Raw genomic sequence first — 17115 nt, forward strand, 5'->3', positions numbered from 1 at the left:
TACCATCTGTTCTCCTCCAATCCGGCGGGTAGAACACGTTCATCTCCGGCAGCCTGTAATACCGTAGGTATGAAGTTCTTGTTTTTTTTCTTTTTCTCTGTACCGTAGCAATTTGGCATTCTTTATCTTTCAAAATGAGCTGGTAATTGGAATTAGGCACCAAGTTCTACTGTAAATCTCCCTCTTCCTTTTGATCTAACTTTGATTTGCATTTGAGTTCTAATTTTGTAATGGGCTGAATTTTATTTTATCATAGATTTTTTAGGGATGTGATTAAGAGGAATGATGAGTTTTGCTTTGAGTAAATTGCTTTGAATTTTGAGTTTTGCTTTGAGTAAATTGCTCTGAGTTTTGACGATAGCCTTTTCATAAAATTTGTACCAGGTACTTTCGGATAGGATTGATCTTCCATGTATGCTTGTGAAAGGGAGTGTATACATAGGCATTGATGAGGGGGCTGTGAACTTGATTAAATTTGGTGAAGGAAGGTAAGGGCTGATGCTATTGTCTTTGAAAGTTATATTTAGTTCAATTCTCTTCTGTATGAATTGTGTTGCTAGTTATATTCATTGTGTTGCTAGTTCAATTCTCTTCTGTATGAAGGTTTAGTTCAATTTCTGTATGAACTGTAATGAACAAACATTGTTGTTGCTGCACAGACCTGCTGAGCTGCTGCTGACTCTTGCTCTTATAATCTGTATGTATTGATACTAGTTAATGGCTGCAACTTATAATCTGTATGTACTTACTATGCTGATGAATTGAACAATCAAATTGAATAACCAATCTGGATTACATGCTGTTTAACTTCAGAATGCACCAATGCACAGTTTGTGTTCATATTTGGTTGCTCAACACAGGATTGATCTCAAGTATATTCATTCAAATCTGAACTAAGCATATTTGGCTATGTTGGAAATTGATTTTTTGTAATTTTTGTTCATGTAATTTTGTCATGGAACTTTTTGTTCGTTCTTTGTGTAAATTGATTTTGAATATTTTTGACTAAATTTTTTCATTGTATTAGTAAACTTTAATATAGTTTGTCTTCATGGTTCTCATTGTTCATAACTTCAATTTTATCATCAGTGTTTATCATGGACTACATGAAATTGTGAGTTTGGGTTGAACTGTTCAACTGTCAATTCGATTCTTCATATGCTGATGAATTGAACAATCAAATTGAATAACCAATCTGGATTACATGCTGTTTGACTTCAGAATGCACCAATGCACTGTTTGTGTTCATATTTGGTTGCTCAACACAGGATTGATCTCAAGCATATTCATTCAAATCTGAACTAAGTATATTTGGTTATGTTGGAAATTGTTTTTTTGTAATTTTTGTTCATGTAATTTTGTTATGGAATTTTTTGTTCGTTCTTTGTGTAAATTGATTTTGAATATTTTGACTAAATTTTTTCATTGTATTAGTAATCTTTAATATAGTTTGTCTTCATGGTTCTCATTGTTCAAAACTTCAACTATAAATCTCCAAATGTGGCTGTACTTTTGCATCTGTTTTCTTGTTTGGGTTGAAATTGTAAGTTTTTGTATAGAAAAAGGCTGATATTCATGGTTAGCTTTATCAAATGGCCCCTTGTAAGTTGTTCATATGTTGTTCATATGTTTTTCCTATGTTGAAATGGTTGCAACTGTCAAGTTTTTGTAAGTTGTTCATCTATTGAACCCCTGTTCTGGTGTTTTTAGTTAGCTTTATCAAATGGACCAAAATCTTTTTTCATTAGCATAATTTTCTTTGTTATTGGTCATACCACTATGGTTTTTGCTTCACAATTCACAATCATATATTGGATCTGAATATTCTAACGTAAATGTTTTTGCTTCTATCGGACACAATTTTCACAGTATCACGAAGAAACAAATTTGTTGATGATGGATCAAGGAGAGCTGTGATTCGGATTTATAACAGTTCGATTAACAATCGGTTCGGGTTGGTATCAGTTCGGGTTAATAACAATTCGATTAATAATCGATTCGGGTTTGTATCAGTTCGGGTGAAAAACAATTCGATCTTAATCGGTTTTAGTCAGGTTGCATTCGGTTACGTGCATAATTCGGGTCGATCACTGTTCAGTTCGAGTAACATCAGTTAAGGTTTATATGTCGGTTATAAAATTCGGTTGCAGTTCGAGTTCGATTTTGCCCTTTTCGGTTATTAAACGGTTCGAGTGAAGTATCGGTTCAGATAATTGCTGTTCGGTAAACCTAAAAAACTTACATTTTTTCGGGTCGGATAATTTTTGGTTCCGGGTCGAGTTTGTTTTGAACAGCTCTACCAACAATATTTGTTCTTTGTCAAAAAGTAATGATTGATAGATACCATGAGCTTAAAAATTATAATTGAATGATTACCTATGACGCACCCAAGGCGTTTATTTAGATATTTTCCACCAGTTTCTTTTTTGTAATTTTGATTCTCACTTAAACACAATCAATCTCACAATCTTCTTCCACTGTTTAAAAAAAAAATTCAAATCTAATCTAGTGCAATTACATCAAATCGGAGAACAATTAAGTAAATATTTGTGGTAAGGAACCTATCTTATTATTTCTCCATTATTTAAATTCTTATTATTTTCAAACCTATCTTTTTCAAAACTTCTAAACCTCTCAATCTCAAACCAGGGGGTGGACAACGTATAAAATTTTAAAAAACAAGTATATAGAAAGAGTATAAGGTAGATCAGTTGGTAAAGAACTCTTAATAATAAGTTGGACATTACAGGAATTCAGGATAGGAGCAAGAATATGAGAAACATTATACATCACAAAGAACTTCTTAGAATCATCCCCTTAATCGGGGTAATTACCATAAAGCCCCAAAAGATCTCAGTGTTGGCTAACCAAAGCTTGTTTACCACAGATCATATTCATTTTCAGTGCTTTTGTCATAGCTTTAATTTGTTTGATTGGATTAATGGAAAATACATCATCTGAGATGATGATGTAACCTGGGTTTAGGGCTGAACATGGTTTGGTCTAAACCGTAAATCAAACCGGACCAAACCGTAATTTAAATATTTGGTCTGGTCTACGGTCTAAATGGTTTGGTCCGGTTTTTTTTTTTTAAACGGTTTACGGTCCGGTCCCGGTTTTAAAATTTTCAAACCAAACCGGACCGGAAAACCGTATTAAAATCATATTTTAGGGGATTAGGGCAAGTGGGCAACTACTCGTGAGTGAACTCCTGCTGCTGGCTGCTTCCATCTCCTTTTCCAAAATCGTGAGTCGTAAATTATATTCTACGGCCATAGCCATTTTTGTTCTATTGCTCATCTTTTCTATCTCTCTCCTCTTTCTCTCGCATCTTCATCGTCTTCGTCAAGTAGGATTTCTCTTCGCTCCAGCAATAAACTGTAATTCGATTAGGACTACATTTTGGAAAAATCATATTGTTTTCGGCAATAACTTGAAGAGAAGAAAGCCTGTTTATTAAATCACACCCGTAATTTTCAACATTTCAAACCGGAAAATCGAATTCATTCTGGTAAGTATTTCGTATATAAGGGTTCACGCTTTTTAATGATTAAGCACTTGGTAGACTATGATAATTTTTTGGATTAAGCATGTCAATTTAGATCATCATCTCAGATTTTAGGATTTCAATGTTCAAAGTTGTCCAATTTGCAATTTCCTTCATTTTTATTCAGAAATTTTGATTTTTGTGAATCGAGCTTTGTAAGAAATTTATCTCTATTATTTTATCATTTACCTCATCCTTGTTCATTTACTTAATAAATTGGGAAGTTTTTTGTTCACTTTACTATCAATTACTACAATAGAATTTAGCTGGCTCTGATAGATTATCTTGCTTGATAATCTGCTTACTTTAGTGAGTCAATGCATATCTGTATGATGATTTGCTTTGCATTTTTTTATCCACGAGCAGTGATGAATTTTGCCTTGCTAATCGAAACACAAACAAGAACAGGATAGTAAAGAGAGAAGAGAAGAAGAAATAAATCCTTTTTATTCAAAGAATGAAGAATCTCACTCAATAAAAAAAAAATTAAAAAAAACCGTAGACCAGACCGTTCTAGAACGGTCTGGTCTGGTCTCTTGACTGGTCTGGTCTGGTCTGAAAAATTTTCAGACCGGAATTTCTGGTCTGGTCTGATTATTCTGTCAAACCGGACCAGACCGGACCGTGTTCAGCCCTACCTGGGTTGTTGGGGATACATTGAATCCTAAAGCTCAAATAAGCTAAAAATGAAATAATGCCAAATGTGAACTTTCCAAATTTTAATTTCAACAATCCACTAAACTTTATGGCTCTTACACCATTCATTTGACTAAAAGTAAGCTTAATTTCCTATTTTCCACTATCTAAAAATAAATGGGGTTTGTAATTTGTGTATATTGCTTAATCAACACCACAACACAAACAAAAAATAAAAAAGTGTAGCATTCATAACATAATCATTCAAATTAAATATCAAACTTTCTAACATACAAAATGGCTTCTTATAATTTTGTAAAACATCTACTATTGTATGTAAAAACATCTACTAATATGTTTAAAAATAACTACTATAACCTTTTCAGAAACATACCTCGACTATTTAAAATCGTTACTTTCATATAAAAACACCTACTTTAGTACGTAAAAATAAAAATGTTTGAGCTGATATTTTTATCTATATCATTTAACTAAGTAAACATTTTAAGGATCATCTCCCTTACTTAAAGATTGTAAATTTACAGTATGTAATAAATTCGAGTTAAAAATTTATCTAAATAGGTCAATCTAAGCCAAAATCTTTTAGTTTATTATATTTTTCAAAATGACAAATTACTTGATTTAAATATATTTTGGCAGCTAAAAATGACAAATTCGTTAATTATATTTGTCACGTAAGCCAACATTAAACGATAAATTTCTTCCATTGAGGGGGCCTCCATGAGTTTGATACATGAAAATTTTCAATCGTTTTATTAAATTGTATAATTAATAACACCAAAACTTGGCCGAGACGGTCTCAAATTGAAATCAAGAGTGGGCTTGCCCAATTCGCGCGTGTAAAACATCACACATTTTTTCTTGTTTTTTTTCATTTTTGGGGCATTTATCATTTTTGACCTTAAAGGTATCAATTTCAACGTAAAGGAATACTTAAAAATATCAATTAAAGTAAAAAATTTCAATTTGAACTTATAAGTGTTTGACGTTAAATTGATCAATTTCTACCTAAATATGATTCTGTTTTACAATTTTAGAACGAAATACTTATTTTTAAAACGATAATTAAAAATTAGAAGTTCAAAATTGAGTTAGATTATAAAATATCATTGTCAAATTATATGTCATAATTTAACTATTAACATATTCAATTTGAACTAAAAACTATACAATATCTTTATAGACATTGAAATACTTATTTTGAAAACAATAATTGAAGCATATACGTTCAAAATTGAGTTAGATCATAAAACATTAATTGTCAGTTTATGTGTCATAATTTAACTATTAAAATATTCAATTTGAACTATTTACAAATATATATAAACGTGTTGAGGAAAGAGTAATATCACTATTATTGATCAATGGTTGAAGAGTACAAGTACTCTTATGTTCTATTGGAACCATCATGTTGCATTGAATAAAAGTACTTATATTGTACAATGTTTTAACACTATTATTGATAGTGTTATTGACCATTTATTTGTTGTTTAAAATTCATTCATAGAAAGATAAAATAATACCATTTTAATAACTTCGTTCTCAAATTGTAAAACAAAACCATATTTAGGTAGAAATTGATCAGTTTAACGTCAAAATTGATCACAAAAAGGTCAAAATTGAAATTTTTTATGTTAATTGATCTGTTTAAAGTTTACTTTTAGTTGAAATTGATACCCTTTAAAATCAAAATTGATACCTTTAAGATTAAAATTGAAAAATTCCCAAAAAATGAAAAAAAAAAAACGAGAAAAAACATATGAGGTTGATACACACGCGAATTGGGTCGGCTCACTCTTGATCTCAATTTGAGACGATCTCGGCCAAGACAAGCCGAATTAATAATATTATTATCATATATTCTCTCTTCTTAAAAAAATTTCCATGATTTCTTTTTAGTATACAATGATAATATGATATGAAGAGTTTTTTAAGACAAGCAGTGACCACAATTTGTGATTCATTCCAATCGCCTCTCATTGATCTTTCCCGCACATCCGGCAGTGCTTTCTCAGCTTCCAAATCTCTCTGACGGTTAGTGTTCTTTCTCCCTCATTTACGCTTATTTTCTATGAAGGTCTCTTTCTTTGTTTGTTTCCCCTTATTCCTTCTATTTTGATAGTAAATTGTAGGTAGAAATTTGACCTTAATGAATGATAATTGATAAATACTTCTATTGAAAAAGAAACCAACTATATCTTATCTCCCTTCTCTTGTAATAATTTCCCATACCTTTTAAGCATTTTTAGTCAATTATCTTATCTATGAACGGCAAAACTAGAACTTTAGGGTGAAAATGAGCAAAAGACCAAACTAAAGTTGTTTAAGGGGCCAATATTCATAAAATTTTCTTATGGGTGTTATCATAGAAGGGAAAATTCAAACTTTGAAGGAGTTATGGCCTACCCCGGCACCTCTAGCTCCACCTATGCTCTAACCCATGTTTTTATTCAACTTTTGATTTGTGAAAGTACTTCCCAAAATGTATTTTGGGTTCTAAATTCTTACTTTTGGATATTTTTATCTTCTTGAATCTTACTACATGATGTTAATTTCTTTATTAGTTCTATTGCATTTGATTGTTCTCAACAGTGAACAACTTTTTAATATATTTTTTTTCATTTCAGCGATTGAAATTTATGCATAGCATACGGAATTCCACTTGAACATTTTGTTGAATATTGCTCTTGAACTGCTGACTTGACTGATTAATCTTTCTATATGATTTTATGGAGTTTTTAACTGTTGTTGAATGCCCTTTGTAAAATTTGGAGGTTAACTGAATTGAAGGGTTTAACATTCAATCATCTTGATAATGCTACTTGGGTTTGGAAAGAAAAGAAAGGGGAGGGAAATGGAGGTTTATTTCCCTCGTTTGGATACCAATAGGGGAAGGGAGGGATTTGGAAAGAGGAACCTCTTCACATTTTTAACAACACAAATCCTTTCAAACATAGTGTTAGTGATTGAAATTTATGCACAATACACAATCAATAAGTTTCCTCCATTCTTTGTCTGTCCTTTTTCCTTATCCCAAGTTACGCATTGAATACATCCCCTCTTTGAGCTTTTGTCATCTACATTCAATATTTTCTCACATTCTGATTTCTGACACAATTTTTGTTTAGTGTATGCAGAATGTTTGATATTGTATCATTGACGGTGGATGGTGGGGTTTTTTCTATAACACAAACTCAGCAAAATCTCCTTTCGAAAAACATCATCCATGGACAGAGAACTCAGTGTATTCCCACAAGAATTTCATCATCTTCGACAAAAGATGTATGGACTAGGGCACCATCCCAAGCTTCATCTTCTTCATCGTCTACTTCTTTTTCACAGCAACTTTCTCGAACATATTGCCAAAATAACACTCAAAGAAACAATTTCTTAGACCACTACATAGACATGGAGGATTTGCTGAAATCCATTGCCCAAACTGCAAGTGAGGAAGAGTTGTTTGCTTTATTGTCACCTTATAAAGGCAGGCAACTATCTGTTAGGTTTATGGTATCTCTTCTTTCCCGTGAATCAAATTGGCAAAGGTCGATTGCTTTGCTTGATTGGATAAATGAAATTGCTTTATATACCCCATCAGTGTTTGTTTACAATGTTGTCATCCGTAATGTGCTTCGAGCAAAGCAGTGGGTAGTTGCACATGGTCTGTTTGACGAAATGCGGCAAAGAGCTTTAGCCCCTGATAGGTATACTTACTCGATGCTTATAACCCATTTTGGAAAAGAGAGCTTGCTTGATTCAGCACTTTCTTGGCTTCAGAAGATGGAGCAAGACCGTGTGTCGGGTGATCTTGTTTTGTACAGTAATTTGATTGAGTTGTCTCGTAAGTTATGTGATTATTCTAAAGCAATTTCTCTGTTTTCAAGGTTGAAGAGGTCTGGTATTAAGCCTGACCTTGTGCCTTATAATACTATGATTAATGTGTTTGGGAAAGCTAAGCTATTTTGTGAGGCTCAAGATCTGTTGAAAGAGATGAGAGAAAATGGAGTCAAGCCTGATACAGTTAGTCATTCAACACTTTTGAATATGTATGTAGAGAATCATAAGTTTGTTGAGGCATTATCTGTGTTTTCTGACATGACTGATGTAAATTGTGTTCTTGATCTCACTACCTACAACATTATGATAGATGTTTATGGACAGCTTGACATGGCCATGGAAGCTGATCAGCTTTTTTGGACCATGAGGAAAAGGGGCATTGAGCCTAATGTTGTTAGTTATAATACTCTTTTGAGGGTATATGGAGAAGCCGAGCTTTTTGGCAAAGCTATACATCTTTTTCGGTTGATGCAAAAAAAGGATATCGAACAGAATGTTGTAACGTACAATACCATGATGAAAATATATGGGAAATCCCTTGAACATGAAAAGGCCGAAAATTTGGTGCAAGAGATGCAGAAAAAGGGGATTCATCCTAATGCAATTACATACTCAACAATAATTTCTATATGGTGTAGGGCTGGGAAACTGGATCGTGCTGCCAAGTTGTTTCAAAAGCTTAGAAGTTCTGCTTTAGAGATTGATCGGGTTCTTTATCAGACTATGATAGTGGCTTATGAGAGAGCGGGATTAGTTGCTCATGCAAAACGGCTGCTTCATGAGCTTAAGTGCCCAGACAATATCCCCCGAGATACTGCAATTGCCATTCTTTGTCGAGCTGGAAGGATAGAAGAGGCTACATGGGTCTTTCGACAGGCATTTGACGCCAGAGAAGTGAAGGATATTTCTGTATTTGAGTGTATGATTGAACTTTACTCAAGAAATAGGAAATATATGAATGTCATAGAGGTGTTTGAGAAGATGCGAGAGGCGGGATATTTCCCCAATGCCAATGTCATTGCTCTTGCCTTAAATGCTTATGGAAAAGTCAAAGAGTTTGAAAAGGCTGATTCAGTATATTGGGAAATGCAAGAAGCAGGTTGTATATTCCCAAATGAAGTTCATTTCCAGATGTTGAGTCTGTATGGCGCAAGAGGCGACTTGAAGACTGTGGAATCATTTTTTGAGATGCTGGATACCGATCCCAATGTAAACAAAAAGGAATTATATCTTGTTGTTTCTAACATACATGAATCAGCAAAAAGGCTCAATGGTGTTGCAAGAGTAGATGACATGATGGCAAATGATGGTACACTAAGATCTTGAACCCAAATACAAGTAATGTTTATGCTATTAGATTACTTTAACCTTATGCTATGTTTGGGAATGTTGATTTCATTTGAAAATGTGAATTTGATTCAAATTTAGTATTTGGCAAATAAAAAATTTTCAAATTTGAATTTGAGTCAAATCCAACAATGTTTTAAAAGTGGTTAAAGATAAGGATTTGAGAATGACTTCCCTAAGCTTGTCATTCTTAAAATCTTCTTTAATGAATTCATAATTGAAATCCACAATTTAAAATGAAATGCTTGTTTCCAAACGCAACCTTAAATTATTTCACATTTTGTATGTATTTATGAATAGTGTACATAATTGATATATCATTCCCTTTCTTTTGAGGTATCCTGGTATCACTGTGAGATAAAAAATTATGTTGTAGCTTCACATTTGAGGCATATAACATGAAACGCTGCAATTTAGCAACGAATAAAAATGTATGAGACTTCTTTGTGAAGATTTAGTATATAACACTTCTCAAATTTTACAAAATGAGGAATGGCCTACCGCTTCAATCAGGTGTAGCCTTTGGACATGTTTATTTTTGTTTTCATTTGGCATTTCATGTTTCTTTCTCAATCATTGCTTGTTCATCGTTATTCTCCTTCCTTTCAGCTTTAATTGAGAGAAAAGAATGAATAAAATGTTGAAATGGGACAAATTTTCTGCTGATTTCGAAGGTTTTCCCAAAGAATTTATATGCAGAAGGGGCATAATTGGGTTCACTAGTTAATTAATTTTGTCAATTTCAATAATAGTCTACAATAGATATGAGATTAACCTCAAGTTCAGGTCCAGCATTGGTGTAAATCTAAAACTTGGAACTTGAATGTTGATGGAAGGTTTACCAATGCTCAGATTAAGGACAAAATCCTGGCTGAGAAAGGTATTGTTGTCTTATTTTTTTAAAATCTAGGCATGTTCTTTACATATTTATTTCCATTTTGCTTCGCTTCAGAATTCTTGTTATGACTGACAGATTTATATTCTTATTGAGCTAAATTCAGTGTTTGTGAGATGTGTCTTAAATTATGGGTTTTTGTGATTTGTAAGGAATAAGTTTATTGAATCATGTCATTCTTTCTATACTTTTGATGGGTTTTGGTAGTACCTCCTTTCCAAAGTTATGTACATCAAGCTTCCTTACACTGTCTCATGGATGCTTGCTAAGATTATGAAGGGGAAATTGGTGTTGGTTGGGCATCGATTTTTAGGGACAAATTTAGTATTAAAAATGCTTACTTTCTATTGTTAGAGTAGATTATGATAAAGTTTTTTGGAGTGGTTTGGGAGGCAATAATATAGCCCCGTTATAGGGCTATCTTTTGCCTTTGGTTGATTATTTGGACAGATAACCTTCCCTGGTTAGATTGGCTAAGTGGGGTATTTTTGATGATCCTATTTGTATGCTTTGATGAAGATAAGACTTTGGAGTATGTTCTTCACTCGTGTAAGTTGTGATGGACCTTAAAAGGAGACTTTAAAACCTTTTCATAGTTTTGATTTTGGCTTTAATTTTGTGGAGGAAACAAAATCTTCGCTAAGCTTAAAAGGAAGAAGTGTCGGGAAGACAAAGCTTTATTGTTTTGCTGGATGGATTTGTGCTATGCTCCAAGGTTACGAAGAAATAAGGTGATCTTAAGTAGTGGTGTGCTTCCTCCTAGTCTTATCGCTAGAGATATTGTTTTTCGTATTGCTACTTAGGGGTGGATCTGTTCCTTCTTGTTTAGGGCCTTTGTTTGGTGTGTGATATCTGCTGGCTTGTTGTTTGCTGTCTACCTTTGTGTGGGTGTTATTAGGGGTGTTCAAAAATATCCGATCCGGAAAACCCGGTATCCGATTTTTAAAACTGGGTAAATTACCCGGTTTACCAAATTCGGATAATTCGGGTCGGGTACCCGGTTTTAAAAACGGGTATTCGGGTCGGATACGGATCATGAAATTTGGAAAAACGGGTACCCGGTATCCGGTTTGTAATTTTTTTTTTAATAATTTATTCTTAAAAAGTAAAAACCCTTGCTTCTTCACGCCTATCCCCTCATTTACTGATTTCACTCATTCTTGCTTCAATTCTTCTTCTTCATTTTTCTTTACGCCATGGTCGCCATCATCTTCTTCAATCTTCATCTTCACTCATTTTCCCCCAAATCACAATCCAACCAAAATCAGAAACCCTAAAAATTAAACTCAAAATCAATTTCTGAAATCCAGATCTAGAAAATGTCGGGAAGAGAAAAGGGAGGAAAGGGATTGGGAAAGAGAGGAGTTAAGAGAATCAGTGGTTTGATCTACGAAGAAACTCGTGGTGTTTTGAAGATCTTCTTGCCTTCTTCCTCCTGCGTTCTTCAATCCAGACACAATCATCTTGCTTCTTCAATCTTCAGTTCTTCACTTCAATCTTCAGATTTTGTCATCTTAGTTCTTCACCATTTTCGATTTTCTGATATTCATCACCATTTTCGCAAATTTGTCACAGATTTAAGTTATTTGGTACTTATTAACAAGAGAGCACTTCGTAACAAATCTCTTTCCATCAGTTTCAACGAGAAAGACTTGAGATTTCCATTCAAATTCTCTTTTCCAATTGAATTTTTTTTTCTTTTTCACTGGTTTTATGAACTTTGTAAAGGGATTCTTTTTAGGTTGAACTCAGAAGCATAAATGGGTTCCTTGTTATATGAATAAATTGTATTTTTTAGATTGGTAAAGTTACTATCTCTATCTGTTATTTGGCGTGTAAATGAAAAAAAATAGCCCTAAATGTTAAATTTTGTTACTTCTTCCATTTTTACCTGTTTTATGTACTTTGTAAAGTGATTTCCTTAAGATAGAATTCATGAGCAGAACTGGGTTATCTGTTAATTAGATAAATTGTATTTTTAGATTGGTAAAGTTACTATCTTTATCTGTTATTTTCTGTGTAAAGGGTTTTATCAATGCTGGGTTTGATTCATGTTTTAGAATGGTTTAAGAATTAGGATATGGGTCTGTTAGGGATTTTTGAATAATAGAGAAAAATTGAGATTCATGCTGATTTGATTCCTTGATCATGCATAAACAACTAAAACAAATTATGATAGCTGCAAGCCTGCAAGTAATTGCTATAATATTGATGAGTAAATGTGAACATGGAATTGAATTAATGGAGAATCTTTTTTCTTCTACATGGATGTTGGATTCTTGGAGTATAAAATTTTGACAATCACCTAGCTTCAACCTACTTTAGCAAGAATTTTCAGATGATATTCGCAATTTAGAATTTATCTTTTAGCTATTCAAGTTGTGGATTAAAGCTGTTAAGGTTTTCTGTGGCTGTGGTTGGAGAGAATGTGGATATTGTTAAAAGAAATTTTTAAAAAATAAAAATAAAAATCGTGTATCCGGTTTCCGACCCGGTTTAAACCGGGTCGGATCCGGAACAGAATTTTAACTATCCGGAAAATCGGGTACCCGGTTTTTCGGAACCGGGTCGACCCGATATCCGGTTTTGAACACCCCTAGCTGTTATGTTATGCTGTGCAGGTAGTGGCAGATGTTTTGAGCTGCGGCCTTGCAACTGTTGTTTCTGCTGCTGTTTGTGCAGGGGTTGCGCAGTGACTGCTGTTCTGGGTTTGTTTGGGTTCATTTTCGGTCAGCAGGTGCTGCTGCTGTTCACTTCACCTATGGTTCAGTGGGCTGTCACTGCAGTTTCTCATTGTTTCTATAGTTCTTTTGTGCAGTGCTACTGTTGTTTTGGGCCTTCTGACTCACTTCTGGCCTGGAAGTGTTGGTTTTGGTTCTATTTTGCTAAGTCTATCCCTTCTGGTTCATTCTTTGTAGTGTTGCAGTCGATGGTTGGTTTAGGAGTACAATTCTTACTTTCCAAAAAAAAACGGTGGAACATAGGCCTGGGAGTAAGGGACTATATTGGTTTTATTGCTACGGGTTTGATCTAATGGGATCCGAGTTCTTGACTGTCATTTGTAGGAGAGCAAACAAGATAAAAGAATTGAAAGACATTTGTAAGAAAATCAAGTAATAATATGAGAAAGTAAAGAATAAAATGTAAGCACGAAAGAACAATAGCTGTGGCTGGCCCAACGGACTGTTCTTTGCTTATACGCTGGTGTTCAGGACAATCGCGGTGTTGTAGTGTCCAATTAGTGTTAAGAGTTTCGGAAAGATCCAACATTATGCAACTTAACCTATCTTGCCTATCTTGTTGTCTTCTTTATAAATCATCCCAATATTCACTCTTTGTATGACTTACTATTACATGATTCTTTGATTTCCTCTGTGACATTTTGATTGATTTGTGAATCCAATAAACAAACTAGCAGGTGAACTATGTTACACTGCTAAACCATTACCTACGCACTCACGAAACAACAGAATATGGAGGATAAGAGCAACCTTATTGACAATCGTCTAGGTTCCAATTGACTTCCATAAACTATTTGCACAATACCCAATTAGAAGACCCTGATCATAGTTTTCCTATGAATGGGATACACCGGGTATGATGATGGTGATGGTGATGGTGATGGTGATGGTGATGATGGTGATGATGATGATGAAGGTCTCATTACTTGTATGCTAAGAACATGATCCTTCACTCAGTAGCCGATTGTAAAACATGATCATTGGAGAATGATGATGATTGATCCATGTTTGATCTTGACTTGGTAGGAGTCTTGTTCTTTTGCTATGTTCAATGGCTTATTAGGTCTTAATTCTTCATAAATGTCAGGTGATAAAAGTCAAGATGGGTGGTTTGATAAAATATAATAATGGGATGTAATGTAGGATTAATTTTTTTTACACAAATCTTATGAGAGACGGTCTTTGTGAGAGACCATCTCTAATTGGGCCAACTTATCATATATTTTTTAAAATATAATAAGTAGGCATTAAGAATGATGTAAGTTGACATTTAAGATATTAAAAGTAGGCATTAAGAATACAGTAAGTAAACATTAAGTATAATATAAATAGGCATTAAGAATACGGTAACCAGGAATTACTCTTTAATGGGTTAGGCGTGAGATACGTCTTTTAAAGAAATGGTCTGTCAAGAGAATAACTATTTTTTTTTAAGTTTCATCTAAGTTAGAACTACAAGTAGTCATCTCCTCGTTCTTTCTAAGAGTGTGGTAGTTTGTATTTCAACTTGGCAACAATTATTCCATTCATGCTAACTTAAATTTCGAGTAATTTTTTGAATTTGGTAAATTTGATCCATAATTAGTCTCTACACAACAAATTTAAAATAAAAAGACACTAAGAATTGTTTACTTGAATCATTTTCTATCATGTATTTCCCTTCTAGACTTTACCACAATTCTTTTACAGATTCAACATGATGACAAATACTGAATAATGAATCGACACATATAGTTTAAGATATGACCTCAACATATTTAGTCATTATTTTTCCATGAACGTAATTTTCATGGGTCTTGAGGTGTTTATTTATAATACCACGTTGAGAGTGTTGAAGGAACTTTATCTTTTCCTATCTTCTACTCTCTACGCTTACAAACTTTTCAAGCTATATGAAGTTGATGGTCAATTCGTTTGTGTTTCTCATCGGTCTTTTGAGTATTATTACTTTAAATCGTTAAATGATGAAAAATTACAATTGTAATTTAATGCACAAAGCACAACATGAAATGACAATTTTCGTTTTTGAACACCAATATTGTAGCAACACAAGTGTACAAAACGATAGTAACAAAAAGAGTTTTGTAATTTTATAGCCTAAACTTAATACTTAACAGAAGCTAGGGCTGAACAGAGTTTGGTCTAAACCGTAAACCAAATCGGACCAAATCGTAATTTAAATATTTGGTCTGGTCTACGGTCTAAATGGTCTGGTCCAGTTTTTTTTAATTAAAAAAACGGTTTCCGGTCCGGTACTGGTTTTAAAATTTTCAGACCAGACCGGACCGAAAAACCGTAATAAATTCCAGTATGGTGAAAACTGTAAACCGTAGACCGGAACCCGTAATTTCCTTTTTATTTAAAATTTTAAATGTTACTATTATAACATTATGATTGGGTTTTCTATTCACCATTAGTAGCAAATTTCATTTACAACTTCATAAAAAGCGCACAAGATTTATTGAGTCGTTATAATAGAGTCCATTATAATACGAACCAAAGAACTAAAAATCTTTCAGCTCATTTATGCAACTATGGTGAAGTACATATGACAATGGCGCTACAAATAGTTTGGAAGGAGTAAAAGAACTGACATGCCCTTTTAGTTTAGGCAAATTTGTGATCCTAACTTCTGATCCTAACTTCTGCAACGAAGGATAGTTTTACAATTTTAAGTGCTCAACTTTTGTTGGTTTAGCTATTTTTTCTTCTGTAGCTAACTTTCAGTTCATGCTGAATATTATTTGGTTCTGTAGTAAACTGTCCCAAGACTGCGTATATGCCTAAGACCGTTTACAGATTATCGTTTATCTTAGATTCTTAATTAAAAAAATACAAAAAAATAAAAAAAACGTAGCTAAACCAAATAACATTTTTCTATCAAACCAGACCGGACCGGACCGTGTGCAGCCCTAATAGAAGCGTTCTGAATTTTTTTTTTAAATAACATTTTTCCAACAATAGCAATTTGGATTCAATGGAAATGGTGTTTTTAATCAAGATAAACTCCTCATCAATCATCATCTATAGTGACATGACTTATCAGATTATGCTAGTAACCAAATGATATAACTATTTTGTTTTCATTATCTTTCCTTCTAGAAGTTCTTTACACAAATACCTTTCTCTTGCCCGTCTTACTTGTAAGATCATTATATTTGGTTTAATCACCAGTCATATATTCCTGGTCATACAAAAGAATAAGAGTTGACCAAGTCTCCCACATGTAATAACTAAATCCTTAAAGAAGTGTGAACTTTAGACTTTTCTTCAATTTTCATTCCAATAAGTTTGAACACATCCTCACCGACTCATTAAGTCTAATTTAGACCATTACAACAGCTCAACAATACCGTGATTTTCCAATACTTTCTAGAATTACATTGATTAAAAAAAAAAAAGAAAATTCAGATAAATAGCTGCATTAGGAATAGCACTGCCATTACTGTCATTTTTAACCTATAAATATTGAGCTCATTGCCTCATTCTATATATACAACTCCACCCCACAAAATAAACAGTCTTCTATTAACACTAGCCAAAAAGAAGCTGAGGCCTCGCCTCGTAGGAGAGGTGGCACTGCCTGCTTGTTAATGACTCACATTGTGTGTATGTTTCGCTAATGCCTGCAGGCAGTACCTACTTCTGCGAATCAAGACCTATCACTGCTTCTTCATGAATCTAAAGCCAAACAAAAAACCAGATAAATTGTGATGAAGAAAAAAAAAGTGTAGAGCTCCAATCGCAGGAGAGATGACACGAGCTTTAGGTAAAGATACGCACATTGATAAGCAGATCAAATAGCGTTCAGTTACCTGCAGCTTGTGTCATACTCTTGCGATTGGAGATCTATTAGTTTCTGTTGGAAAATACTTTACATATGAAGAAGATCTCATGTTAATAAAATAATAGATTGTGAATTTACACGTGGTTGCAAGTGAACACTATTACCCATTGGTTTCTGAGCTCGAGTCCATAGGAGCCCCAAGAATGTTAATAAAATAATAGATAACTATGTGATGAATTGTCACGGTCTAACAGATGCTCACTTTTTCTATTGGTCTGGGATACAAATGTTGTTTGCAAAAGCT

At 33.6% G+C, this 17115-nt stretch overlaps 1 protein-coding gene and 1 long non-coding RNA gene across 2 annotated transcripts in view; both read left to right on the top strand.

Moving 5' to 3' along the window:
• Positions 1-1966, top strand: part of LOC130801937 (uncharacterized) — a 2016-nt gene extending 50 nt beyond the window's left edge. The window contains exons 1-3 of the long non-coding RNA XR_009039683.1: positions 1-67; positions 385-488; positions 1870-1966. The exon at positions 1-67 is cut by the window's left edge and continues 50 nt beyond it. This is a non-coding gene — a long non-coding RNA (uncharacterized LOC130801937). The remainder of the gene's footprint in view (positions 68-384; positions 489-1869) is intronic.
• A 5053-nt stretch (positions 1967-7019) lies between these two features.
• Positions 7020-9367, top strand: LOC130801004 (pentatricopeptide repeat-containing protein At5g39980, chloroplastic-like). Its single transcript, XM_057664753.1, has 2 exons — positions 7020-7162; positions 7342-9367. Exons 1-2 carry the CDS (start codon positions 7020-7022, stop codon positions 9365-9367), a joined length of 2169 nt encoding a protein of 722 aa, XP_057520736.1.
• Positions 9368-17115: the final 7748 nt, after the last annotated feature.

The sequence above is a fragment of the Amaranthus tricolor genome, chromosome 15 (genome assembly GCF_026212465.1).
Source record: "Amaranthus tricolor cultivar Red isolate AtriRed21 chromosome 15, ASM2621246v1, whole genome shotgun sequence".
Classification (NCBI taxonomy): Eukaryota; Viridiplantae; Streptophyta; class Magnoliopsida; order Caryophyllales; family Amaranthaceae; genus Amaranthus; species Amaranthus tricolor.

Excerpts from the sequence above, each read along its gene's own strand:
- LOC130801004 (XM_057664753.1), top strand. The coding sequence starts at position 7,020 with ATGCTACTTGGGTTTGGAAAGAAAAGAAAGGGGAGGGAAATGGAGGTT. Across the intron at positions 7,163-7,341 it reads CAAATCCTTTCAAACATAGT|AATGTTTGATATTGTATCAT; the intron begins GTTAGTGATTGA and ends TAGTGTATGCAG.